Raw genomic sequence first — 26,199 nt, forward strand, 5'->3', positions numbered from 1 at the left:
ATCTTTAACACACACGTGTTAAAGATAAAATGTGTAACGGAGGTAAAATATAGTTGAAACTTCTTTTTCTCCAGAATTTCCGGGTCGTTTATAATCTCTTCTAAAAGGACATGATGACGTGAACATCTGCATACTGTTAGTTTGGGTGTTTGTGTGTAAATGTGGATAAGATTGTCCTGGATGAGGAAAAAGGCTGGAGTCTGGTTTCATGACTTGTTTTACTTTCAAGCAGAAGTAAAATAATGTTTAAAATAAGTCTGTTAGTAGATGTTTTCATTTCTCCTGAACACACCACCGTGCTCCAGTAGAGGAACGTTCTTCACAACACGACACAAACACGGTCTGTGAGCTTCAGGTTTATTGGGTCACACATGGATGTTCAGACAGAAGAGGAGAACACAGGAACATGTTCCATCACCTCCTCCCTTCCTCCGCCACCATTCCAAACCAAGATGGAGGACAACATTCCCAGTGATTCCCTGCAGGAAGCTAAATAAAGGAGTGTTTGATTCCAAAACCTACAGAAAACACGATCATGGATCGCCCGACACCTGCTAACACAAACACACTAACAGCAACAAATTCGTTTTACAGGAGATGGTGGGATGCAGAGAAAAACCTGCTCTCATCCTTTAACATGAGAGCGATCCGGTCTGAGGGGCCATTAGAAAAGGAGTGTCAGAGACGTGGGGGGTGCTCACAGGTCCTTCAGGTCCTTCTGGATGCCCCACAGCGTGTCGGCGCTCTTCCTCAGCTGAGCCACCTCTCCGTCGGTCAGGGTCATGTTGACCACGCTGCCGACGCCGCTGCTGTTCAGGACGCAGGGCAGGGACAGGAAGACCTCCTCCGAGATGCCGTACATGTCCTAGAAAACACATCGGAGACATGAAGGAATGTCACTTCTTTTAACCTTTTATAGCTCCGTTTCTGCAGATGGACGTGAAGCTCATCACAGACGGTTTTAGCCGTTTCTGATCATTTGTCAGATTTCCTCTTTTATTTGCTGTTAATAATAACTTTGCTCACTCACCAGCATGCAGCTACTGGTAATGCTTCATATGCCATCAGCATTCCTCTTTCAATTACACTCACACACTGATACCAACTCTTCAGTAAGAAAAGTAGCTATTGGCTCTCACTAGAAGTCGCTAATTGATGTCATCATCTAATGTGCATAACAGCCTGGTACATATAGTTGTATTAGAGGCTGCCGTGGAGAGGAATGTTGTGGTATTGATATAAAGAAAAGACAAGCTAAAAATGTTTAAAAAGGCAAAAATAATAAAAATAAAACTAATTCTTTGGTTAATATTTTCTTGTAGTTTAATTTTATTAAGTGTAGGTTGTTTTCTAATTATGACTATTATGAAAGACTAGTGGAAAATATAAATATTTATTTATTTATTTTCGTTATCATGACAGGTGAGGAACCTGCCTCTCCACAAAGCAGCTGAGCTGGAGTTGGTTTAGTGAGGATAGCAGGTAAATAGTAGCAGGAATAACTGGAAATGAGGACAAAGTGGAAACATGGAAATAGTTTCTGTTGTGTGTTCGTTTCAATAACAATATTTTTTCTCCTGGAAGCCAAGACTTGAGAGAACGATGAGATGAGAAAAGGTTTGGTCACTGTTGATCTGTGTGTTATTTCTACAAAGTTCTGTTAGTAAAAAATTCTGCTTTCTTCTTCTGACTGGTTTATACTGGGATTAAAAGCTCCAGCTGCTTACAGACTGGTTTATACTGGGATTAAAAGCTCCAGCTGCTTACAGACTGGTTTATACTGGGATTAAAAGCTCCAGCTTTTACAGACTGGTTTATATTAGAAGAAAAAAACAGGAAGAGTTAAAGTAGTAAAAGCTGGTTTGGAGATTTAAGGGTTAAACTAAAATTCATCATATGGACGAGTTTTAAAAGGAACTGATCTGTAAGACCTTCCTGGTGAATTCATGCTCCAGGTTTTCCTCAAATCATTTCCCTGGAATAATTTTTCTTTTGAACTCCCTATTAAATTTTTTTTTTTTTTTTTTAAGAGAAGCTCAGGTGTGTGTGGACGAATGTGCTGACCTTCACCATAGTGGACACCGGGTGGACTCGGCTCATGTTCTTCACGATGCTCTCCGTCAGGTCAGCCACACTCAGGCCAATGGCCCAGTTGGTGTAACCCTTCAGCTTGATCACCTCATAGGCGCTGGAACAGAGAGGAACTTTGTATTAGTACGTATCCATGGCAACCAGAGATGGACCATTTCTGAATGAAGAAGACATGATGACAGAACAAATGTCTTCATCACAAGAACGTCTCCATAAAACCACATCCAGTTTAGACATGAGGAAACTCAAATGCTCGGGCTTCTCAGGTGTTCCCAGCTCAGTTCCCCGTTTTCATCTTCATCCAATTTATCGTCCGCATCCCCGTTTTCATCTTCATCCAATTTATCGTCCGCATCCCCGTTTTCATCTTCATCCAATTTATCGTCCGCATCCCCGTTTTCATCTTCATCCAATTTATCGTCCGCATCCCCGTTTTCATCTTCATCCAATTTATCGTCCGCATCCCCGTTTTCATCTTCATCCAATTTATCGTCCGCATCCCCGTTATCATCTTCATCCAATTTATCGTCCGCATCCCCGTTTTCATCTTCATCCAATTTATCGTCCGCATCCCCGTTTTCATTTTCATCCAATTTATCGTTTTCATCTTCATCCAATTTATCGTCCGCATCCCCGTTTTCATCTTCATCCAATTTATCGTCCGCATCCCCGTTTTCATCTTCATCCAATTTATCGTCCACATCCCCGTTTTCATCTTCATCCAATTTATCGTTTTCATCTTCATCCAATTTATCGTCCGCATCCCCGTTTTCATCTTCATCCAATTTATCGTCCACATCCCCGTTTTCATCTTCATCCAATTTATCGTCCACATCCCCGTTTTCATCTTCATCCAATTTATCGTTTTCATCTTCATCCAATTTATCGTCCGCATCCCTGTTTTCATCTTCATCCAATTTATCGTTCGCATCCCCGTTTTCATCTTCATCCAATTTATCGTCCGCATCCCCGTTTTCATCTTCATCCAATTTATCGTCCGCATCCCCGTTTTCATCTTCATCCAATTTATCGTCCGCATCCCCGTTTTCATCTTCATCCAATTTATCGTCCGCATCCCCGTTTTCATCTTCATCCAATTTATCGTCCGCATCCCCGTTTTCATCTTCATCCAATTTATTGTCCACATCCCCGTTTTCATCTTCATCCAATTTATCGTTTTCATCTTCATCCAATTTATTGTCCGCATCCCCGTTTTCATCTTCATCCAATTTATCGTCCACATCCCCGTTTTCATCTTCATCCAATTTATCGTCCACATCCCCGTTTTCATCTTCATCCAATTTATCGTTTTCATCTTCATCCAATTTATCGTCCGCATCCCCGTTTTCATCTTCATCCAATTTATCGTTCACATCTCCGTTTTCATCTTCATCCAATTTATCGTCCGCATCCCCGTTTTCATCTTCATCCAATTTATCGTCCACATCCCCGTTTTCATCTTCATCCAATTTATCGTCCACATCCCCGTTTTCATCTTCATCCAATTTATCGTTTTCATCTTCATCCAATTTATCGTCCGCATCCCCGTTTTCATATTCATCTAATTTATCGTCCGCATCCCCGTTTTCATCTTCATCCAATTTATCGTCCGCATCCCCGTTTTCATCTTCATCCAATTTATCGTCCGCATCCCCGTTTTCATCTTCATCCAATTTATCGTTTTCATCTTCATCCAATTTATCTTCCGCATCCCCGTTTTCATCTTCATCCAATTTATCGTCCGCATCCCCGTTTTCATCTTCATCCAATTTATCGTCCACATCCCCGTTTTCATCTTCATCCAATTTATCGTTTTCATCTTCATCCAATTTATCGTCCGCATCCCCGTTTTCATCTTCATCCAATTTATCGTCCGCATCCCCGTTTTCATCTTCATCCAATTTATCGTCCGCATCCCCGTTTTCATCTTCATCCAATTTATCGTCCGCATCCCCGTTTTCATCTTCATCCACTTTATCGTTTTCATCTTCATCCAATTTATCGTCCGCATCCCCGTTTTCATCTTCATCCAATTTATCGTTCACATCCCCGTTTTCATCTTCATCCAATTTATCGTCCGCATCCCCGTTTTCATCTTCATCCAATTTATCGTCCGCATCCCCGTTTTCATCTTCATCCAATTTATCGTCCGCATCCCCGTTTTCATCTTCATCCAATTTATCGTCCGCATCCCCGTTTTCATCTTCATCCAATTTATCGTCCGCATCCCCGTTTTCATCTTCATCCAATTTATCGTTTTCATCTTCATCCAATTTATCTTCCGCATCCCCGTTTTCATCTTCATCCAATTTATCGTCCGCATCCCCGTTTTCATCTTCATCCAATTTATCGTCCACATCCCCGTTTTCATCTTCATCCAATTTATCGTTTTCATCTTCATCCAATTTATCGTCCGCATCCCCGTTTTCATCTTCATCCAATTGATCGTCCACATCCCCGTTTTCATCTTCATCCAATTTATCGTTTTCATCTTCATCCAATTTATCGTCCGCATCCCCGTTTTCATCTTCATCCAATTTATCGTTCACATCTCCGTTTTCATCTTCATCCAATTTATCGTCCGCATCCCCGTTTTCATCTTCATCCAATTTATCGTCCACATCCCCGTTTTCATCTTCATCCAATTTATCGTCCACATCCCCGTTTTCATCTTCATCCAATTTATCGTTTTCATCTTCATCCAATTTATCGTCCGCATCCCCGTTTTCATCTTCATCCAATTTATCGTTCACATCCCCGTTTTCATCTTCATCCAATTTATCGTCCGCATCCCCGTTTTCATCTTCATCCAATTTATCGTCCACATCCCCGTTTTCATCTTCATCCAATTTATCGTTTTCATCTTCATCCAATTTATCGTTCACATCCCCGTTTTCATCTTCATCCAATTTATCGTCCACATCCCCGTTTTCATCTTCATCCAATTTATCGTCCGCATCCCCGTTTTCATCTTCATCCAATTTATCGTCCACATTAGTGTTTTTGTCTTCATCCAATTTATCGTCCACATCCCCGTTTTCATCTTCATCCAATTTATCGTCCGCATCCCCGTTTTCATCTTCATCCAATTTATCGTCCACATCCCCGTTTTCATCTTCATCCAATTTATCGTTTTCATCTTCATCCAATTTATCGATCACATCCCCGTTTTCATCTTCATCCAATTTATCGTCCACATCCCCGTTTTCATCTTCATCCAATTTATCGTCCGCATCCCCGTTTTCATCTTCATCCAATTTATCGTCCACATTAGTGTTTTTGTCTTCATCCAATTTATCGTCCACATCCCCGTTTTCATCTTCATCCAATTTATCGTCCGCATCCGTGTGAACGTCTTTATCCACGTATATCTTCATTGATGTTGAGAGTTGCAAATGAATCATATTTGATGTTAAAATGTTCGGACCTGGAAATCAGCATTAACCCAGATATGAAGGAGAAGGAGGAGGAGTTGCAGAGCAGTGGACTGTGCTGTTCAGGCCACTACAGCTGACCAATCAGAGCAGCTCCAGGGATTAGTCAAACTAGGACCCTTGTAGGTATTCTGGAACTTTTTTCTCCTTTCAGGTCATTTTTCCTTCAATTTCTGGCCTCCATTTTGGTTGTGTTTTCCTATGAATTTGAGTGTAAATTCTTCTTTAGGATCAACAGAACATAAACAAATTTAATATGATTTCTGGTCATTAGAAGACCAAACAATCATCTCCCAAAACTGTTATAAAAAAGATTACAGATTATTTTTCTCCACTTTTTGGTTCCAAACATTAAATAAACTTCAGTCCAAATCGAAACGAGCAAATATGTAATTATTCAAATCATATTCTATTACATGGAAAATAATTTTTCTTTTCATAAAAACTGACATGTCAAACTGCCATTCAAAGAGTTAAAATCATCTGAATGACATACATGCATATTTAATTACATATTATAAATATACTTTGTGCATGTGCGTAAAATTATTTCTGATTAATAAAATGTTGATGAGGAAATTATTTCAAACATACACACAAAAAGAACTTCTCAGCACCCGCTGGTGGTCCCACGTCTCATAATATACTCAGCAAAAATTCCAGGATTCCCTGCATAAGCTTACGATGGGAAACCAGTTAAATCTCGCGGAATCAGGTAAAAACCTCAAATATCACTACTTTCCTACTAAAGGAAATGCTGACAAGAATGAATGATCTGGAATACAGATTAAAATATTTAGTTTTAATGTAAGTCAGTGGGACATTTTTGGCCACAAAGGTCACAAGAGGACGTTTCTGACACTACATAAAAATACAAATGCATTAAAATAATTTGCCCATATTTCAAATATTGAAGAGTGTAATCACCACCAAAGACTCATCCATCTACTATTTATTATATGGAAAATAATTTAGTTTTGTGTCTTTTTTGTAATGAATATGAGAGTAATTCAAATATTCAAACTGGCATTCAAAGTAAGTAAATGTCTATTTATATAGCACCTTTCAAGGTAAAAATCAGAATGAAACAAAAACTCAGGACACCTAAGGGTTAAAATCTTTAAAAAGATTGAATGTTTGGTAGTTTTGAACAGGTCTAAAGTTGTTTAAGTGATTTATGAAAAAAAGACAAAAAAAATATTGATGTGTGATGAACAGAGTATAAAAGATGAGAAAAAAAACACTATTTAAAAAATTTGAATAAAAAGTAGTGCAAAAATTTATTCAACTAACCACAACAAAGTCAAAACAAAGTTAGAAAAAAAGGAGAAAATGGACAAAAATGGAGTTTAAAGGGTTAAAATCGTTTGAATAATTACATATTGGTAGTTTGGATCAGGACTGAAGATCTATAAAAAAATATCCATCTGTAATGTTTTTATAGCGGTTCTTGGGACAGGACTTTGTCACGACCTGAACGTGTAGGGATGTGAAGCGATTTACATGTGTTGATAAACTCTCAGAAAGCAGAGCTCAGATTGAACCAAACTTCTGGAAGTTTCTGTCTGGCTCCATCACATCCATCTGTTTGTGTTGCTGCTGCAGGACACCTTCATGTTTACTGGTGTTAGGTTTCAGAACTCTGTCTGGGTACAAAAGAGTTCTGGTTCTGTGGGGAAACAGATGCCTAAAAACCACCAATCGATCCGACTCTTCCTCTTTCATTTTGCAGATGCATCTTCCTCATCCTCACCTGTCCACCACAGCCTTGTGTGTTGCCTTCCACTGCTCCTTATCAGCATCAGTACCGATGTCTGGGTTCAGCTTTTGGAGGTTGACTCCTGCAACGTTGGCGCCACTCCACACCGGAACTGGAACACCACAACATATACTGGTTTTAATGGACACAGCAGAATGATAAGATAAGACTACAGAACCTCAGCGATGAAGACCTACAGAGCCACAGCGATGAAGACCTACAGAATAGAGATGAAGACCTACAGAACCTCAGCGATGAAGACCTACAGAATAGAGATGAAGACCTACAGAACCTCAGCGATGAAGACCTACAGAGCCACAGCGATGAAGACCTACAGAATAGAGATGAAGACCTACAAAATAGAGATGAAGACTTACAGAACCTCAGCGATAAAGACCTACAGAATAGAGATGAAGACCTACAAAGCAGAGATGAAGACCTACAGAACCTCAGTGATGAAGACCTACGGAATAGAGATGAAGACCTACAGAACCACAGCGATGAAGATGTCTGTGTCCGACTCACCGCTGGTGTCTCCATGCTCGCCCAGCACCCAGCCATTGAAGGAGCTGGAGTGGATGCCGAGGCGTTCAGCCATCATGTAGCGGAAGCGGGCCGAGTCCAGGTTGGTACCGCTGCCGATAACACGGTGTTTGGGCAGACCGCTCAGCTTCCAGGTGACATAGGTCAGAACATCGACTGCATCAACATAAACAAAGAGGAGCGAGTTAGAGACGGGAACACCATTGTTCTGTGTGAATTCCGGGAACGCGGCCTGTCCTCACCGGGGTTGGACACCACGATGAGAGTACAGTTGGGACTGTACTTGACAATCTGAGGGATGATGGACTTGAAGACGTTGACATTCCTTTGCACTAGGTTGAGGCGGCTCTCTCCCTCCTGCTGGCGAACGCCGGCCGTCACCACGACGAGGCGAGAGTTGGCGGTCACGGCGTAATCTGATGGAGGACAGAGACAGAAAAAACTCCTGCTGAGTGACATTCAGAGAGTTCTGGACCTGTCAAACCCTGTCCATGTGCAGGTTCGGACCTTTATCGGCAACGATCTTGGAGGTCTTTAGGAAGAGGCTGCCGTGCTGCAGGTCCATCATCTCTCCTTTGAGACGATCCTCCATCACGTCTACCAGAGCCAGCTCGTCACAAAGGTCCTGAGAGACGAGGACATAATGAGACAACAGAACTTGGACCGGATCAGGAGGAAGTGGAGTGGAAGAGTCTTACCCGCAGCAGGATGCTGACGGCGCAGGCCATGCCCACCTGACCCACTCCCACCACGGTCACCTTGTTCCTGGGGGGCTCGGAGCCAGAGCCGGCCTGGGGGCTGATCAGCTTCTGGAGCACTGAGGACATGATCACTGCTGAAGACAGAAACCAAAACACCTGTGATCAGCTCAGCGGTACCAGAACCCAAATCCCCTGGAAATGATCATTTCTGTTAAAATCCCTCATCTAAATTGGCTGGGTCTGGGTAGGTTCTGATCCATTACGATGTTCAACAGGTTTTCATCTGACCCCCGTCTTTCCCTGCTCTACATCTGAACACAGTCATTTCATCTAAAACTCCCACGGTAGCTTGTTATCTCGTCACGTCTCACTCAGGTGAAGTTCTAGATGTTTCGGTGGGAAACAGATTTAAATCAGAAATAATCTCTAAATATTCTCTCTGCTGTTCAGCTCCAACACCCAGCGGCAACTCACAAGACAGTGGAGAGCGGCCATCTGTCGTCTCTAAATAAGGCTGGGGCATCTGTTGCCATGGTGACATGTGTAACCCCAAACCAAATAAAGATGTTGGTCTTGATGTTGCTTAGAGGAGAAAAGCTTTTAAACTCGTCTGTCTTCAGCAGAACCAGGTTCCGTTCAGGAATTAAACTAATCTTTTAGAAAAGTAGCAAAACCAGGAATGTGAACCAGGAAGCAGATAACTGCTGAAGGACGCTGCTCTAACTCTAGGAATATCTTGGAAAATGACAGCTCTTTACACGAAACATATCGTTCGCAGAGTCTCATCAGAATCAGCCGATAAGTCGGAGGATTTCAAACTTTACTGGGTCAGCTCAGAGTTACAAATATCTTCTCTGAAACAAACGCTCTTCGTTTCCATTTCCATTAAAACTCTTCTTCCATCCAAACAGAGGCCCAGCCATCAGAAACAACGCTGCTCCTCCTCCTTCATCTGATCCGTTTAACCTAACACCATCACACAGCAACAGGAAAACATCCCACCAGGGTGGGAATACGTCTACAGACACTTACCGGCTGAGCAGAGGGGCATCACAAAGCGAGACATCGTGGTGGCGGCACAAATGCCTCCGGACTGCAGCTAATCTTCATGTTGAATAGCAACATTTTATCAGGATTGTGAGGGTCGGCCCCCTCACTTCCTGCTCCATCCTGAACGGAACCAACAGAACCCAGACCGCCATCATGCGTTGGTGTTATCATGATGGTTTCATGTGTTTCTGCACGTTTGACAATGACAGGACTTCAGAGTCTGTGCTTCCATCACACAACAGTATAATATGGCGTCCTTGGAGACACCTGATGTTCCTGAGCACTGATAAAATACAATGTAATAAAAATGATACAGATATCAGCAACATGGAGGGAAAACAATGTCTGAGTTCATTTAAATATTTTAATTCAGACTGAATGCTCTGTATCATTCACACTTAATCAGGTCCACCTGCTTCTTAACACATATAACCAACCAGCCAATCACACGGCAGCATGTAATCATGCAGACACATGGTGGAGACGACTTGAAGTTCAAACTGAGCATCAGAATGAGGAAGAAAGAAGATAAATAATGGTGATATATGGAGGTTTTCCATTTATTTATCACCATTATCACATTTCATCATAAAAAGATCACTATCACTACTATGTTGCTAGGAGACCTCTACTTAGACCTGGACATGATGATGAAGCCGCTTCCTGTCAGACTTTCCACCAATTAGAGAGCTTAGATTGATGGTAACATCCAATCAGGAGCAGCCAAAGATCAACCAGTGAGCAGAAAGTTCTGTGTGTGTCTGAAAAGAAGAAAAATAATGCTCCTCTATGGCTGGAATAAAGCCAAAACGACGAAAGTATCATCTTCTCTCTTGGATTCTGTTAGAAAAAGTTTAAGAAATGAAATGAAACCTATCAAGTTGCTTTGAGTTTTCTGTCCCGATGTTTGGTCCACCCTTTTCCAACCTTCCCATCTTCTTAGTTAGAGCCAGCTGACTGAAAACTAGCAACATCGTTCCAGTCGGAGCGGAACGACCTTTAAACCGACAGATCTCGGATCGGACCAGGTGTTCTCTGAATCACCTCCAGTTTCCACCAGGTGCGTGTGCGCCATGTTCCGGCTGTGCCGTGGTTTTGTTCTGACCTCTGTGGCGGGTCAATCCACACCGGGAGCGTGTAAGGTATGGCGTGCCCGCGAGCGCTAGCTGGATCCACAAAACCACAGAAGTGGCGACTCCCAGGATAAACATATCGTCGTCCATGATACAACAATGAAACACTGAGACACACTGTGGTGTAAATATTTTATATCCACTGAGTATTTGAATCAAAAGGTAGGACCCTGACCCTGGACCTACAGCAGTTCAAAGACATCCGGACCAAAACCAGAACAGCTTGAGAGACAATGAACGTATTACCAGTGAGATACTGATGCATTTTCTGTATGTTTGCTTAGTTTTACAGTTTTTCCAAGGTTTCAAAACTGATTCAGCCTTGGATCTGCCGAGCTGTTGCAGCTGATCACGCCATACACACGCTGCACACGAAGAACATATTACATTATTATAATCATTATGTTCCGTTACTGCATTGATGCAGAATCGCCCACATCGTAGAAACAATTAAAGTCAACACCGCTACGAAACATCGTCCTGTTTCAGCAAACACATTAAACATCGCTGTTACCCTGACTCCTCTTCTTCTGTGGTGGATCATGTTCCAAGGCAGAGCCCACACCAGTCTTCTAATGTGCCACGTGAACAAGGGTAATGATGAAAGGTGGAGCATCTCATTCTGGAGAGAAATCTGCACAGGGCTTTTATTTTGAAATTTACCAGATGCTTTACACTGCTCCCGTCTGATTTCCTGTCTGGCCCTATCGGAACCGCTGAGCTGGACGCGATGGAGGTCGGAACAGAACCGCGGCACTGCCAAAATGCAGAGCACGGGGTTTTTCAAAATGGCGGCGTGAGGGCAGGTTGAGTCTGGGAGTGCTGGCAAAGCTATTCACTGATATTTTCATATATCCCTACTAATGAGGACAACTTCGTTTGCTCATTGATTAACATACATAAGATGAGCATCAATAACTACTTTCTGAGACAAGAAGCACGGCCGCGGAGGAAAAACCCTGTTTCAGACGCCGCCGACGAGCAACAAGCTAATATGGTTGGAGAGGAAGCTAATGCTGCCGATGTGGCAGAGCAACTGGTTGGCGTAGACGGAGAGACAGATACTAACCTTCGTGTTGCACTGCGTGAAGTGGTGCATGAGGTGACCGCAAATGTCACTAAAGTTATGGATGAGAAGCTAGAGCCGGTATTAGAACTGCTAAAAAAACACGGCGACACTCTTGACAACCACGAAAAAAGGCTAACCGAGGCAGAGGATTGTGGCCCTGGAGGATGCATCGGACCCGGTCAAAACTAAGGTCAAGGTTTTGGAAAAGACGGTGGACTTTCTGACCGAGCGTCTGGATGAAATGGAGAATAGGAGCCGCAGGATGAACATAAGGATACTGGGAGTACCTGAGGACGTGGAAGGGACTAACCCAACGCGCTTCTTCGAACGCTGGCTACCTGAGGTCTTACAGATCAAAGCGAAGAACGGTCGGATTAAACTGGAGAGCCCACCTCTCACTCGCTCCAAAGCCCTCATCAAAGCAGAAGCCAAGACCGGTCATAGCGCGTTTTCATAACTACCAAGACAAACAACGCGTGATGGATGCCTCTTGGGACCTAGCAAGGAAGAACCAGGTCGTAAAACACGGAGATTCCACGGTTATGTTTTTCCAGGACTTTTCTGCCGCGCTGGTTCGTAAGAGAAAAGGATATAACCCAGTGAAGAGGCGACTCCAAGCCCTAGGTGCGGAATACAGGCTGCTCTATCCGGCTAAGCTAAAGATAACTTATCGTGGATCAAGCCGGGTGTTTGACAACCCGACTGAGGCGGAGAAGTATGTGGACGCGATGACTGGTAGTGAGTGACGTCGTAACTTCCCGGCACGGCGTAATTTACCTTGGACTGTCACCTGTCTGTGAGTATGTTGTTTGATGCGAAATGCGATACGAATGGAGTCTAAAATCAGTAAATGACAGCGTAGGGGAAAGATGAGCACAGCCTCCCGGCAGCCCGGACTGATATGCTTCTCTTTGCTGCCAGGAATCCCACTCGCTCGATCTCCTTTAGGAGGAGGACAGTGTTCCGCTCTTTGCTAAAGTTTGATGGCGTGTACCTTAAGTGCACCGATTTCTGTTGTAACTGTTTTTTATATGTTCTTTTTGGCCCTATGTTCACTATCATAATGTTTGTGCTTTCAGCATTTAACAGGTGCCCTGTTACTTTATTTCTTAACTACGGTTATGTCAAGACTTAAACTGTGTACTTGGAATGTTAAGGGAATACACCTATGAAACGAAGGAAAGTCCTAAATTATCTAAAAAAGGAGGGGGTACAAATAGCATTACTACAGGAGACCCATTTAAATGACACTGAACATTCAAAACTTCAGCAGGGAGGGTTCAATCAAGTTCATTTCTCATCTTTCACGTCTAGGAGCCGAGGAGTTGCCATTTTGGTACAAAAGAACCTTAATTTTAAATTTCTAGACTGTAGAAAGGATGCATCGGGTTGTTATGTAATTATAAAGGGCATAATTTCCGGTGAAGAAATTACAATATTAAATATTTACAATCCTCCCAGACTTCCGGCACATCTGTTGTCGTCCGAGTTCTCTGAAGTTGTTAATTTTGGCGGTAAACACATTATCATAGGAGGTGATCTCAATTGTCACCTCAGCCCTGCTCTTGATAAATCTCCACCTGGGAGACAGTGGCACTCTCTTCATGCCAAGTTTGTTAATGCATTCTGTGAGGACGCGGGTTATACGGATGTGTGGAGAGCCCAGCACCCCGCTGATAGAGAATATACTTTCTTTTCAAGTGCTGCACAGTCATTCACCAGGATAGACTATTTTTTGCTTCCCAGATCTTTATTGTGTTCTGTTATTGGCTGTTCAATAGGCCCTATCATAATCTCTGACCATGCTGCAGTATTTTTAGAATATAAATTGTCACACCCACTAACTCGTACCCGGTACTGGAAATTTAACCCCCTCGTACTAACAGATGAGAAGTTTACCTCCTATTTTAGAGACGAATTTAAATTCTTCTTCTCCACGAATTCATCTTCTACTAGTGACTCGTCTTTACTGTGGGAGACTTCAAAAGCCTTCTCACGAGGTATTATCATATCCTATACTTCTACTAAAAAGCAAAGACAGTCTGAGCAAGTTAAAATAACTGAATCCAAATTAAGGCGTGCTGAAAGGGAATGTGGAGAACGGCCATCCTCACAAAAACTCAAGGAGGTGTCTGCACTTCGTAGTGCCTTGGATACCCTTCTGACAATGGAGGCAGCAAGCCAGATCAGATTTGCAAAACAAAAACTGTATGAAAGTGGCAACAAAGCAGGGCGATACTTAGCCTATTTAACTAAGAAAAAGGCTGATTCTCAAACTATTTGCTCAATTGTGGATAACCAAGGAAAGTTATCTTTTGATACCTTAAAAATTAACAGTACTTTTAAAAGCTTTTATGAAAATCTATATAAATCTGAACAACAGCCTGACTCATTAAAGAAAATGGAGGACTTCTTTTCCTCACTGAACCTTCCTTATCTGACGGAAGAACAGAAAGCAACTCTCGAAGCTCCTGTATCTAAAAGAGAGGTACTCGATGCAATTAAAGGATTGCAGTCTGGCAAATCTCCTGGCCCAGATGGACTCAGCGTGGAATTTTATAAAGAATTCCATGATATATTAGTTGATCCTTTGTTGAACATGTTTAATGACTCTCTGGTTAAAAATACTTTACCACAATCCTTGAGAGAAGCAAATATTTCCTTGATATTGAAAAAAGGTAAGAACCCTGATGACTGTGCGTCTTATAGACCCATCTCGTTATTAAATGTAGACCAAAAAATTCTATCCAAGGTGTTAGCATTTCGGTTAGAGAAATTACTGCCCACACTAATAAAAGAAGATCAAACTGGGTTCATAAAAGGCCGAAACTCTTACAATAACATGCGCCGGTTACTGAATACTATTCAATATTTCCAGCATCACTCTAAAAGTGGCCTAGTGCTGAGAAGGCCTTCGACCGGATAGAGTGGTCGTATCTGTTTTGTACATTGAATAAATTTGGATTAGGTGCTACCTTTATAAACTGGATCAAAATCCTTTATAGAAATCCCCTGTCAGCAGTGCTCACAAATGGTTTACGCTCTCCTTATTTTGCCATTTTTAGAGGAACGAGGCAGGGCTGCCCCCTCTCACCACTGCTCTTTGCTCTTGCGATTGAGCTTTTAGCTGAGGCTATTAGGGAGAACAAAAACATTAGTGGTTTTAGAATTGCAGATAAGGAGCACAAAATTACACTTTATGCTGATGACGTCTTGATTGTTATGACTGACCCGGAGATCTCTATTCCTTGTCTCATTGAAACAATTGATGCTTTCAGTAGTTTTTCGGGCTATAAGATAAATTTTACCAAGTCTGAGGCTATGCCTCTGGGCCTCTTAGACCCGAAACAAGCTCCTATAAGACCCTTTCCATTCAACTGGTCTCCGGAGGGCTTCACTTACTTAGGGATAAAGGTGACACCTAGATTTGAACAAATGTATAAAATAAATTTTCCCCTTTGTTTGACCGCATTCGTCTGGACTTAGAAAGATGGAACACTCTCCCTGTTACTTGGATGGGCCGAATTGCATTATTAAAAATGAATGTTCTTCCTAGGCTTCTTTATCCATTGCAGATGGTTCTGGTTATGTTGTCTCACAAAGTAATAAAGCAGTTAAACAGTTGGTTTAGTTCATTCATATGGTCTAAAAGGAAGGCACGCCTTAAAATAGCTGTACTATGCCGCCCCTCATCTGATGGAGGTTTAGATCTTCCAGATATCAAAAACTACCAACTTAGCACGCATTTACGTGTCATAGCAGATTGGGTACTTAACAAACCTACATCACTATGGATGGATATAGAAAGCTCCATGTCTGAATGCCCATTAGCAACCTTATTGTTTCTTCAAAAGAATAAATCGTTAAAGCTTGCTTGCGCTAACCCAATTTCCCTTGCTACAGCTACAGCTTGGCGCATGTTAAGAAAACTTGAGGGGCGGCCAAATATGACCTCGGTGCTCACGCCGATATGGAATAACCCTGAGTTTATACCAGGTATGAAAGATAAGAGATTTCAAAACTGGGCACACAAAGGTTTGGTTATACTACAGGACTTTTTTAAGGGAACTACATTTATGTCATTTAACCAGTTAGCTGAGAAATATGACATTCCGAAGAATGATTTCTATCAGTATCTACAGGTGAGGGACTTCGCTCGGAGAGACAATGCTAATTTGATACTCCAGGGCATGTCGGACGCAGAGAGACAAATTTTCTTAACTAAATCAAATAGTTCTATTAGAACATTCTATAACATTACGCAGGGGTACTCTGTTGTCAATACTCTGCAGCTGAAGGCGCTGTGGGAGAAGGAACTCAACTGTGTCATCACTGACAATGATTGGAATGACATTTGGAAGAATGCTAAAACACTGTGTGTTTGTAATAGAGTTAAAGCAACTCAGCTCATGATCCTCCATAGGGCCCACATCTCGCCTTATCTGCGCCATAAATTTAAGCCTGATTCCTCGCCATTGTGTCTGAAGTGTAAGGCTGAGATAGGTACCCTCACGCACTGCTTCTGGTCTTGTCCTGGAGTGAAAAAGTTCTGGCAGGTTGTCGGACAGGAAATGGACAAGATATTCTCTGCTAACTTAAACTGTAACCCTCTGTTCCTGTTGCTTGGACTGACTGATTCGGTTATCACCAACAAATACCATAAGAAACTGTATCAAATGCTCACTTTTTGTGCCAGAAAATGTTTACTGGTTAACTGGACTTCAGACCGGATTCCCACTGTGACACAGTGGTATAGGACTATTCTCAGCTATGTTTCCCTTGATGGTTTAACTTGTCGACTACATCACAAGGATGTGGTCTTTGAAAAAACCTGGAAACTTTTCCTGTCTCATATGGGACTGGAAATTTCAGCAATTGTTAAAAGGGCATTTGTATCTTGATGTCTTGAAATGATAGATTGTTTGTTTGGGCCGTCGTTTGTTTGTTTGTTTGTATTTATTGTTTACTGTTATTGAATGTGTGTATAAAACAAAAAAGCCAATAAACATATTGGGGAAAAAAAAAATGCAGCGCACACGCACCTGGTAGAAATTTCCCACCTAAAGAAGCTTTTATTTTTCATTTTCTTTAAAATGTTATTTAAAAATTTATCAGATGTTCTGGTCTGTTCTTTGTTAGTTTTTACTGACGTAGTCTTTTAAGCTGATTTTCTTTTTAAAAACTCATGGTTAGGAAGGTGGTTGAATGAAGAGTTGAGTATAAATTTGATGTTTATGTTCTTTAAAAGTAGGTCATTAAGCATAAAATAGCCAAGGCTCCACTTAAAGTATATTTTTAAAATTATTTAATAACAGGAGTGTCTCGATACAGCATTTTCACTTCTGGTACGATACCGATATCAATCCGATATCAGTTTTAAACATACATTTACCTATTCTTCAGTGAGAAAAGGTTTGATCAAGTGAAATCACTCAGGACAGCAGGCATGAGAAACAACTGACTGAATAAGGTTAGATTTTTAAAGTGCAAAATAACAATTCAAGGTTACTTTGTTTCTTACTGTCAGTATGTGGTAGAAACACCTGAGGGTGGGGACATTTAAACCAAAAATAAATAAATAAAAACAATTTTGTCTACAGCTTCAATTTCCCCAGCTGCCTAAAACAAGGTGGTCACTGCTCTTCGTCTTCACAAAAACAGTGTAAACAGAATAAACTCCTCAGTCTAGTAACAAGCAGAAAAGTGGCTTACTAAAAGAAAGACTGCCCTTCCTCCTCCTCCATGATGTGGGGGATTCTTTTTGAAGATGATGAAGAGCGTGAAGTATGGAAGCCTTGCGCTAGTTGCTGTGATACTGCTTGAAATGCGTGATGAGATTGGTCGTATTAAACTTTCCGGTTCTATTCCACCACGGGAAACCTGCTCATGACAAGTGCTGCACTCAGCTGCAATGTCTTTTCAGACTTTAACAAAAAATACGGCCACGCGACCGACATCGCTCTCGCTACTTTGTTACCCCGCTAGCAGGCTAGCACGCGGTGCTGTGATGATGTGGGCTCTGCATGCTGGATCTAGCGCTGCTGGATGGAACAGCTGGAGCAGATTTTAGATACAGATCGATGTGATCTTATACTGGCTTTTTGGCTGATATCACACCTATTTCCAATATTATCACATCGGGACATCAATCTTTTTTTTTTTTTTAATCAGTATGCTTTTTATTCTATATTGTGTGCTATTCTGGACTCATAGCTGCATCAAAAGCAAAACTGTGCAGGAAGCAGCACAGATGCAGAAATTCTGATCAATAACAACATGATGCATGAACAGGATGGACACGTCCCACCATGGGGACGGAGGCAGAAAGGCTCCATTTGAAAGGATGCAACCATATCCGTTAACCATGAGTAGAACAGCAAACATGTTCAAACATCATCAGAATACATTTATTCATTCCTGAAAACCGCTGATGGAGCGTTCCCCTCGGATAGATCTTACAGGTATTTCGGCCGTGATCCATCCCTTTAGTTCTGCTACAGCCAGGGCTCCAGACTAACTTTTTTTTACAAGGAGCACAGCGCCCCCTAACTTAAATTTTTAGAAGCGCAAGCAGAAAATTTAGGGGCGCACACTGAAACCACCTTGCATAGCAAATATTCACATTTCCTCTCATTTTTACTGTATTGTGATAAATACTTGAACAATAAATTCAGAAAGTACAATGTTTACAATTCACATTTTTTGTGCAGCAGTTAAAAAACATCTTACTGGTCGCACTAATACAAAACAAGTAGACATAAAACTTGTCAAATCAAATCAGATCAGATTTAATTTTCACTTTGTAGTCGAAGCAGAACAGCAACTTTTTCCCCATCATCCCCCACAGGGCATGGTATGACTGGTCCATGTAGTTCCTGCCAATAAACAGCTTCAGGGACGGATGCTCCTCTCCAGCTACTGTTCCCACTCCTCAGTAAGAAAAGTAGCTGTTGGCTGTGCTAAAAGTTGCTAATCAGAATAATCAACATATAATGGATGCTGCCATAAAGAGGGATGTAGTGGGAAAGACAAAAATTGATAAAAAAAAAAAAAAATTTAAAAATGTTTAGAACAGAAGAATAAATAAATAAAATAATTCTGTCAATATTTTCTTTATTTTTAGTTCAGTTTTTTTAAGTGTATTTTGTTTGTTTTTTTAAATTAGGAATCTTTCACGTTTCACAACACAACTTTTAAACATTTTTGTCCAAACTCTTCATTAATAGACATTACTATTTGACCATAAGCCAGCGCAGGATCCTCCAGCAGCAGCTTTGTACGTTTCATTTTCAGCCTGGTCATGAAACAGAGGTGAACGTCGTCTGCTCTGAATACAGCTGCTGCGAGAAGATCAAGCTTCGTATGAGAGGGGTCTGCACAGCACCGCTCCTCATTGGCAAGCGTAAACTATGTTCATTCACGTCAGTCTCCAAAAATCTCCAATAATACCAGAAAAAGTCGCTTGATTTGTCGTTAGTTGCTTTTTTAAAATCGCTAGAGGGGTCTGAAAACTTGCTAAATATAGAGACAAATTTGCTAAGTTGGCAAGCTGTGTCCCAATTCAGGGTCTGCACACTTCGAAGTGCGCAGACTACGTAGGCTACAGAGTGTCCTCCGTAGTCTACACACTTCGAAGTCTGCTTAACGTTCGTGAAATGGGACAGCGTACCTAGTCTAGAAGAATTTCCCATAGCAACAACACAGGACGTTGAATCACTTAAACCTCAGAAATTACTCGTGGGAAACGCCAGTAGACGCTGAACACGGTGCGGCAACATCGACAGTAAAAAAAAAAAAAAAACGGTTTGAGGCTCTGTTGTTTTCCAGCCGGTACACACTTCATTAATCCCTTAAAAGTAACTGAATATCATATATTACCGAATTTTAATGTCACCATTTAACAAACATGCTTTAAATGTACTTGGTTTTGTAACGTTTATACTAAAGTGTAGTTAAAAAACGTACTTTTTTTTTTAAATAAAACTTTATTTAAACTTAATACGACTCTTCTGAGGTTGCCGATTCGCCACCGTCCTGTGCGCAATGAATTGTGGGAGAAAAGAGGCCGTGAAGGATGCATCACCAGCAGCCTTCGTTTGAGGCCAAACAAAAGCTGTGTCCCAATTCAGGGTCTGCACACTTCGAAGTGCGCAGACTACGTAGGCTACAGAGTGTCCTCCGTAGTCTACACACTTCGAAGTCTGCTTAACGTTCGTGAAATGGGACAGCCTACCTAGTCTACAAGAATTTCCCATAGCAACAACACAGGACGTTTAATCACTTAAACCTCAGAAATTACTCGTAGGAAACGTCAGTAGACGCTGAACACGGAGCGGCAACACCGACAGTTAAAAAAAAAAAAAAAAAAAAACGGTTTGAGGCTCTGTTGTTTTCCAGCTGGTACACACTTAATTAACCCCTTAAAAGTATCTGAATATCAAATATTACCGAATTTTAATGTCACCATTTAACAAACATGCTTTAAATGTACTTGGTTTTGTAACGTTTATACTAAAGTGTAGTTAAAAAAACGAACTTTTTTTTAAAATATAACTTTATTTAAACTTAAGACTCTTGTGAGGTTGCTGATTCGCCACCGTCCTGTGCGCAACGAATTGTGGGAGAAAAGAGGCCGCGAAGGATGCATCACAAGCATCCTTCGTTTGAGGCCAAACGAAGTGCGGATTCGAAGGGTGGATTCGGAGGGTCCTTCAAATTCTGTGAATTGGGACAGTACTTCGCGCACCGCGATGACGTATGTGGCCGACGAATCCGCACTTCGAAGTGTGCAGACCATGGATGTATTATAAGAACTGGATAACGGACTGAACAATGGCGGCACGCCGATTTTTCCCAGTGGCCACTCGTGGTACTGCAACAAAAAATCCCATGGGGCCCAAAAAGCATTTTTCCCATAGGCCACAATGGTAAAAGACACGGCTGTAAAACTGTTGACAGGACGTCTTCAGCTTTAAACACAGCTAATTACTAATCTTTCTATTCAATATTTTTAATTCATGGACATTTAATCCGTCAATTATTTTTCAAAAGGCCATAAAAGCCACAGAAAAGTCTCTATTTCTCCGGTGACGTCACGGCTGTGCACATGCACTGCCGAAGCGCGGTCATGCTGTGTCGGGAGCGAGGAGGACGGCTGTTGACTTCAATATGATGGGAAAGCTGTTCGTAAAAGTTAAGTTAAAGTTAAGTTTCTTTTTTCTGATATCGAGTAACTTAATACATTTGTATTCTTAATGTTTGATATTACATGCATGATAGTTCCTGTTTTTAAACGTATTGTGACCTAAATCCTAATTAGCTCTAGGTTGTAGTTACGACCACCTGTTTAAACCACCTGATAGTGCGTTTTACTGGTTTATTTTATGTAAAGAGAGATTCAGCCCATGAATAGATCGGGGAAAGTGAGGGTGGCTTTTTTTTTTATTTGTTAATTTCTTATATTTTGGTTCACATTAGTTCACTTTTTGTTAAGTAGTTTAATCACACTGTTCACCCAGAGGGCAATAGAATTTTTTTTAATTAAAATATTTTGTCTTATGAGCTGCTATTCTATTTTCGTTAGTTCAAATAAAATATGAATAACAGTCTTGACGCATCGCTGTCAGTGATATTTTGTTATACATATACAGTTAAATATTTTGGGAGTGTTGAGCCATTTCATGACAGCGACACAATGTCGCCAAGTTAGGTAAAATAGCCTACAAAACCATTTTCAATCCCTAACGGAAATCACGATACATAAAATACATAACTACATAATAAATATAGAATGGTGATAACCCAAGTGGCCTAGTTTTCCTTAACATAGTCCTCAGTTTAAACAAAGTTTTTTTTTCTTTGTCAATTAAAAAACTGCAGCATTTAACAAAGTGGAATCCGGCAAAACACAAGAATTGAACATTTTAAGAGACGCAATTGATAATCTTGGTGTCATCCAGGGAATAGCAGAAAAATAAAGAGAATATGCATGGGTAGCACAATGAAATAATGCATTAACAAGGACTTCTAACATTTATTACAAAAGACGTGCCTGAAATTATTCATGAATAAAGGTAGGAATTGTAAGTCATCGTGAAAATTTGACACGGGATTATACAAATATACAATATAGACTGACTTATATTGGGCTATTACGAATCCCATATAGAAATTCATCAGATTAAAACAAACCATCATTTTAACAATTACTACACAACTTTTTCCACGTATATTATATCATTACTTTACATCGAGGTCCGATCGTGTGCCGTAGAAAATCATCATCTGAGTTTGTACAGCTCTCATACTGCACATTAATGTCGTGACCGCGCGTCGCTGGATCAGGTCACTGGGCTGCGCATTGCTCGTTCACAGTGACGTGAAGCATGATGGGAGGTGACACTACTGCGCATGCTCTATGGGCCCAATATGCGGAAGTAACCCGGAAGCCTGAGAACTTTTTCGGCGTATGCGCTGGGTGAGCAACTTCCATAGAAATGAATGGGCCGCCATTTTCAGTCCGTTATCCAGTTCTTATAATACATCCATGGTGCAGACCCTGAATTGGGACACACCTACAGTGTGGATTCGGAGGGTCCTTCAAATTCTGTGAATTGGGACAGTACTTCGCGCACTGCGATGACGTATGTGGCCGACGAATCCGCACTTTGAAGTGTGCAGACCCTGAATTAGGACATTCCCCCAAGACCCCCTCTTCCCACACATTAGCCAATCACAGAGGTCGTTGGTCCCCACTCACACACACATTGGCTGTCGTCTTCTTCGTTGGTGTTCGTCTCCTTTTCTCGTATTGAATTTGAGTCGGCAAACCAGCAGCTAACTTGCGCATTACTGTGAACTACTGGGCTAAAGAGGGGAGCAAAAGTTTGTTGGCAACTAAATAAATTATAACTACTACAAGAAAAAGACGGGCAAATGTTTTGATCCCTCACACTGTCCCACATGTTGCCACATAAAACACTGGGTTTACTGCAGTTTTTCTAAAAAGTTGCAGTAAAAGTTGTTTTATTTTTTACTGCAAAAGCATCTGAAATTCATTCAAAAAATATTCATTGTATTCCAGATTTCCTTACAGTAACAAGCACAGTGGGAGATTATTTCAAAATTCTCATTAAGACAGAACATTTTTTCACCAATTTATTCACAGATTTTTCTGTTTTTATCATCTATGAAATAATCTTGATAAAAAAAATTTAGTACACATCTGTAGTTTCTGCCCCTGAAAAGTTAAAATACAGAATAAAAATCTAATTTTATCCTAAATTTCCATCAGATGGGTCCTCTGTTGGTCCTTCATCACCTGAGTTTGTGTTGACAGAAACAATCTCAGCCCTCTCACAGCAACTGATGTTATAATCAATAATTAGACTTTGATTCAGGTCCAGGTATTTATTGTCACATAATGCTGACAAAGCTCCTCCATGACCTTCCTCTGTCCCATGAAGCAGCACAGCTGTCTGAGTGCTAATAAAGACCAACCAGGAGGAGATCCAAGAGGGGCCCCTGAGGGTCCGGAGCCTCAGTTTGGACAATCCCGACCTTTACTGTCGGCAGCCATGACAAACAAAGCCTGAGGGTATGTTGTGTAATATTTAGCCTGCAGCCTGCAGACATGTGAACATGTCAGTCACATCAAGGTCGGCTGAACTGAGGCAGTCAGGTGGTGTCTGCTGTGTCCTCTGCTGGAGACCCAGCCAGCCCGGCTTGCTCCAACATAACCAGCAATAACCAACCCAAACCATCCTAACGAACTCAAACCCTCCTAACCAACCCAAACTATCCTAACCAACCTAAACCAACCCAAACTATCCTAACCAACCTAAACCATCCTAACCTAAACTATCCTAACCCAACCCAATCCAGTATGCCAGGTTTCCAGCCTCCAGCCAGGCTGGTTTTGGTTTGTAGACCAGCTGGGCCTCTCTCTCAACATGGAGGCCTAAAAACGTCCACATCCAACACCGGCCCGTCAGTAACCCGACACCGAACCAGAACCGCTCTAGTTCTTTAGTTGTTCCCGTCTTATTCGCGTCATTTGAACAGAAACCCATCAGAGTCGCGCGCAGTGCGGAAATACGCTGAAGAAACGGTGTTAAATAAGAGAGAAATCTCATCGCACAGCTGGAGAAAAAACAAAGTGACTCAATGTATTTTCAGACTCAATTAATTTTATTTTAATGGCTTTAATCGGTTCTGTGGCCGTGAAGATGCTCCGAACCGCTCCGTGACATTCAGCTTGACCTAGCTAACACCGTCAACAGCTCGCGCATCCATAGCTGCTAACGAGAGCTGCACGCGGTGCTGGGCGGCCCGCAGAGACGCGGAAATACAGAAAACAATAAATAATGCAAAACAGAGACTCACAGATGGAGAGAAGAGGTTGATAGAGATTATCTGGTCCCGGTCCAGGAGATGGTTCGGTGTTTGGCAGGCAGCTGATAAGGCGTGAGACTAATAAGAAGCTGAACGGCCAGCGAGGAGGAAAAGGAGGAGGAGGAGGATGGGCCGTACGTGGGGAGGAGGGTCGAGCTGGATGTCAGGCTTCGGTTATTCAGATCGACTGATTGCTTCTTATTTGGGGCAAGATAAGATAAAAACTGCACTTATCAGAGGGAGGCAAAGGTCCCAGTCGTCCTGAACAACATGCGCGCACAACTAGTAAGGCTGGTGGTTGGAGGTAAAACTGTTTTTAGTGAAGGTGAGCCGAGTACTTTTACTAAAGCAGGAAACCAGGATAATCTTCATGCTGGTGACCAGGAAGCAGCTGGTTAAGAAACGTGTCTGCTACATCTGGAGGGAGATGGAGCAAAGTGTGATTAACTGAGCTCCGCTGAAAGTTAATCCAGAGTTCAGCTCTCCAGAGAGCTTCTTCCTGATTCCATTAGATGTTCCTGTCTACTGGCACAGTTCAGGACCAGACCACCTCATGATAAAACAATATTCAGAGTTCCAGCAGGTTAAACTGTAGTCCCCTTTCGGACTCTGGCAGACCAGCAGGTTTACCTGTAGTCCCCTTTCGGACTCTGGCAGACCAGCAGGTTTACCTGTAGTCCCCTTTTGGACTCTGGCAGACCAGCAGGTTTCCAGCTCACAGAAGCAGTTTTCTTCCTGATTGCTCCACCTTCATGGATTTTTGGCAGTGTGACCTACTAGGCATCTTTTCTCTTATTATCTCACACTGTTTAGTCATGTGACTGTCACCTCTGGATCTTCACATCAGGGCAGGACCAGGTCGCATGACCCACCTTTCACCAGAACCCTGCTGGTGTCATCATCAGACAGGCTGATCTGTCCTTGAAGCTGCCACCTCGGATTTTAGAGGAAACAAAGCAGTCACCTGTGACTAAATAGTAAGTAAATAGACCAGCAGCTTTTCTGTGTTTAACCTGCACAGGTAACTCTCAGGTATCATGTAAGTCGGCGGAGCTGCAGGACTGTTGCTACCTGGTCTGGTGGGTAAACAAAGCTAATGATCCATCCAATGATCTTTCTGTGGCCTCGTGTTTCACATTTTATCCCATCCTGTCTGTCCACCTTCTCAGTTTCTAAATAGATGTGTGTTTACTGGATCTAAAACAGCGGCTTTAATGTGAAGCCAGAGTAAAATCTACAGAGTAAAACTGATTAATTCATTTGAAGGACAAGAACGTTTCCTGCAAGAGCTGCAGCTTCACCACCACCTCTGAGATGGAGAGATTATGAGAACAGGGCACAAAAAACAAACTGTGACCCATATGTGCAACCATACAAAAATTACAGCAAATTAAATTAAATATTAAAAATGACACTAAATTAAACAGAAGAAAAAAGCAAATTCAATTCAACAGCAAAATTAATTTTAACTTAATCAGTTCTATTAAAATGACTCAAACCCTCACTCCAGTATAAGGAGTTATTTGTGAACCGGCTGATAGTGACCACCTCCTGTATGTCCTGGAGGAATCAGCTGACCAACACCGTCCAACATTTTAATGCACACATACAGACATCTGATGAAGGCTAAAGCTGCTCCATCAGGGTGTTAATATGTCTACCACAGACCGTTTGATGGAAAATAGTGGTGAGCTATCCAGGTGTTGGTAGGTGTCTCTGACCGCATTTCCAGGATAAACTCTACTAACCTCATGCTAACTGTAGCAGCTAACCCCATGTTAATTGCATCAAATGCAAAAAATACGAAAATCAGCTTTTGTATGCTTGATTGTAACGAGTTTCCTCAGTGAGCAGAGCTGCTGTGCATCATTTATTACTGTAAATACAGGAGAAATGTGGACTGCTGTTTACTGACACACTCAAAGGTTAGTCAGCTGATCCTGCATCCGTCCAATTAGAGGCAGCTTGAGAACAACAGCGCTCATTGTTTAGGAAGAGTTACCGAGGGTTAGATAACAGAGGTGAC

At 41.8% G+C, this 26,199-nt stretch overlaps 1 protein-coding gene across 2 annotated transcripts; it reads right to left on the reverse strand.

Moving 5' to 3' along the window:
• Positions 1-343: 343 nt before the first annotated feature.
• Positions 344-24,429, reverse strand: ldhba (lactate dehydrogenase Ba). 2 transcript variants are annotated; one of them, XM_041977588.1, is made up of 8 exons: positions 24,165-24,429; positions 8,526-8,659; positions 8,335-8,452; positions 8,070-8,243; positions 7,810-7,983; positions 7,279-7,396; positions 2,065-2,188; positions 344-865 (listed from the first exon to the last, which is right to left on the reverse strand). In XM_041977588.1, the coding sequence occupies exons 2-8, from the start codon at positions 8,652-8,654 to the stop codon at positions 698-700; spliced, it is 1,005 nt and encodes a 334-aa protein (XP_041833522.1). In that variant the 5' UTR covers positions 8,655-8,659; positions 24,165-24,429; the 3' UTR covers positions 344-697. The 2 variants fall into 2 exon arrangements, with proteins under 2 accessions (XP_041833522.1, XP_041833521.1); XM_041977587.1 differs by having other exon boundaries at positions 8,526-8,662; positions 24,165-24,426.
• Between the last annotated feature and the right edge of the window lie 1,770 nt (positions 24,430-26,199).

The sequence above is a fragment of the Melanotaenia boesemani genome, chromosome 23 (assembly GCF_017639745.1).
Source record: "Melanotaenia boesemani isolate fMelBoe1 chromosome 23, fMelBoe1.pri, whole genome shotgun sequence".
NCBI classification, from domain to species: Eukaryota; Metazoa; Chordata; class Actinopteri; order Atheriniformes; family Melanotaeniidae; genus Melanotaenia; species Melanotaenia boesemani.

Coding starts and splice junctions, on each gene's coding strand:
- ldhba (XM_041977588.1), bottom strand. CDS start 8,654: ATGTCCTCAGTGCTCCAGAAGCTGATCAGCCCCCAGGCCGGCTCTGGC. Junction 8,244..8,334: donor CAAGATCGTTGCCGATAAAG/GTCCGAACCTGC, acceptor GTCCTCCATCAG/ATTACGCCGTGACCGCCAAC. Junction 866..2,064: donor CGGTGTCCACTATGGTGAAG/GTCAGCACATTC, acceptor TGTGTTTTCTAG/GACATGTACGGCATCTCGGA.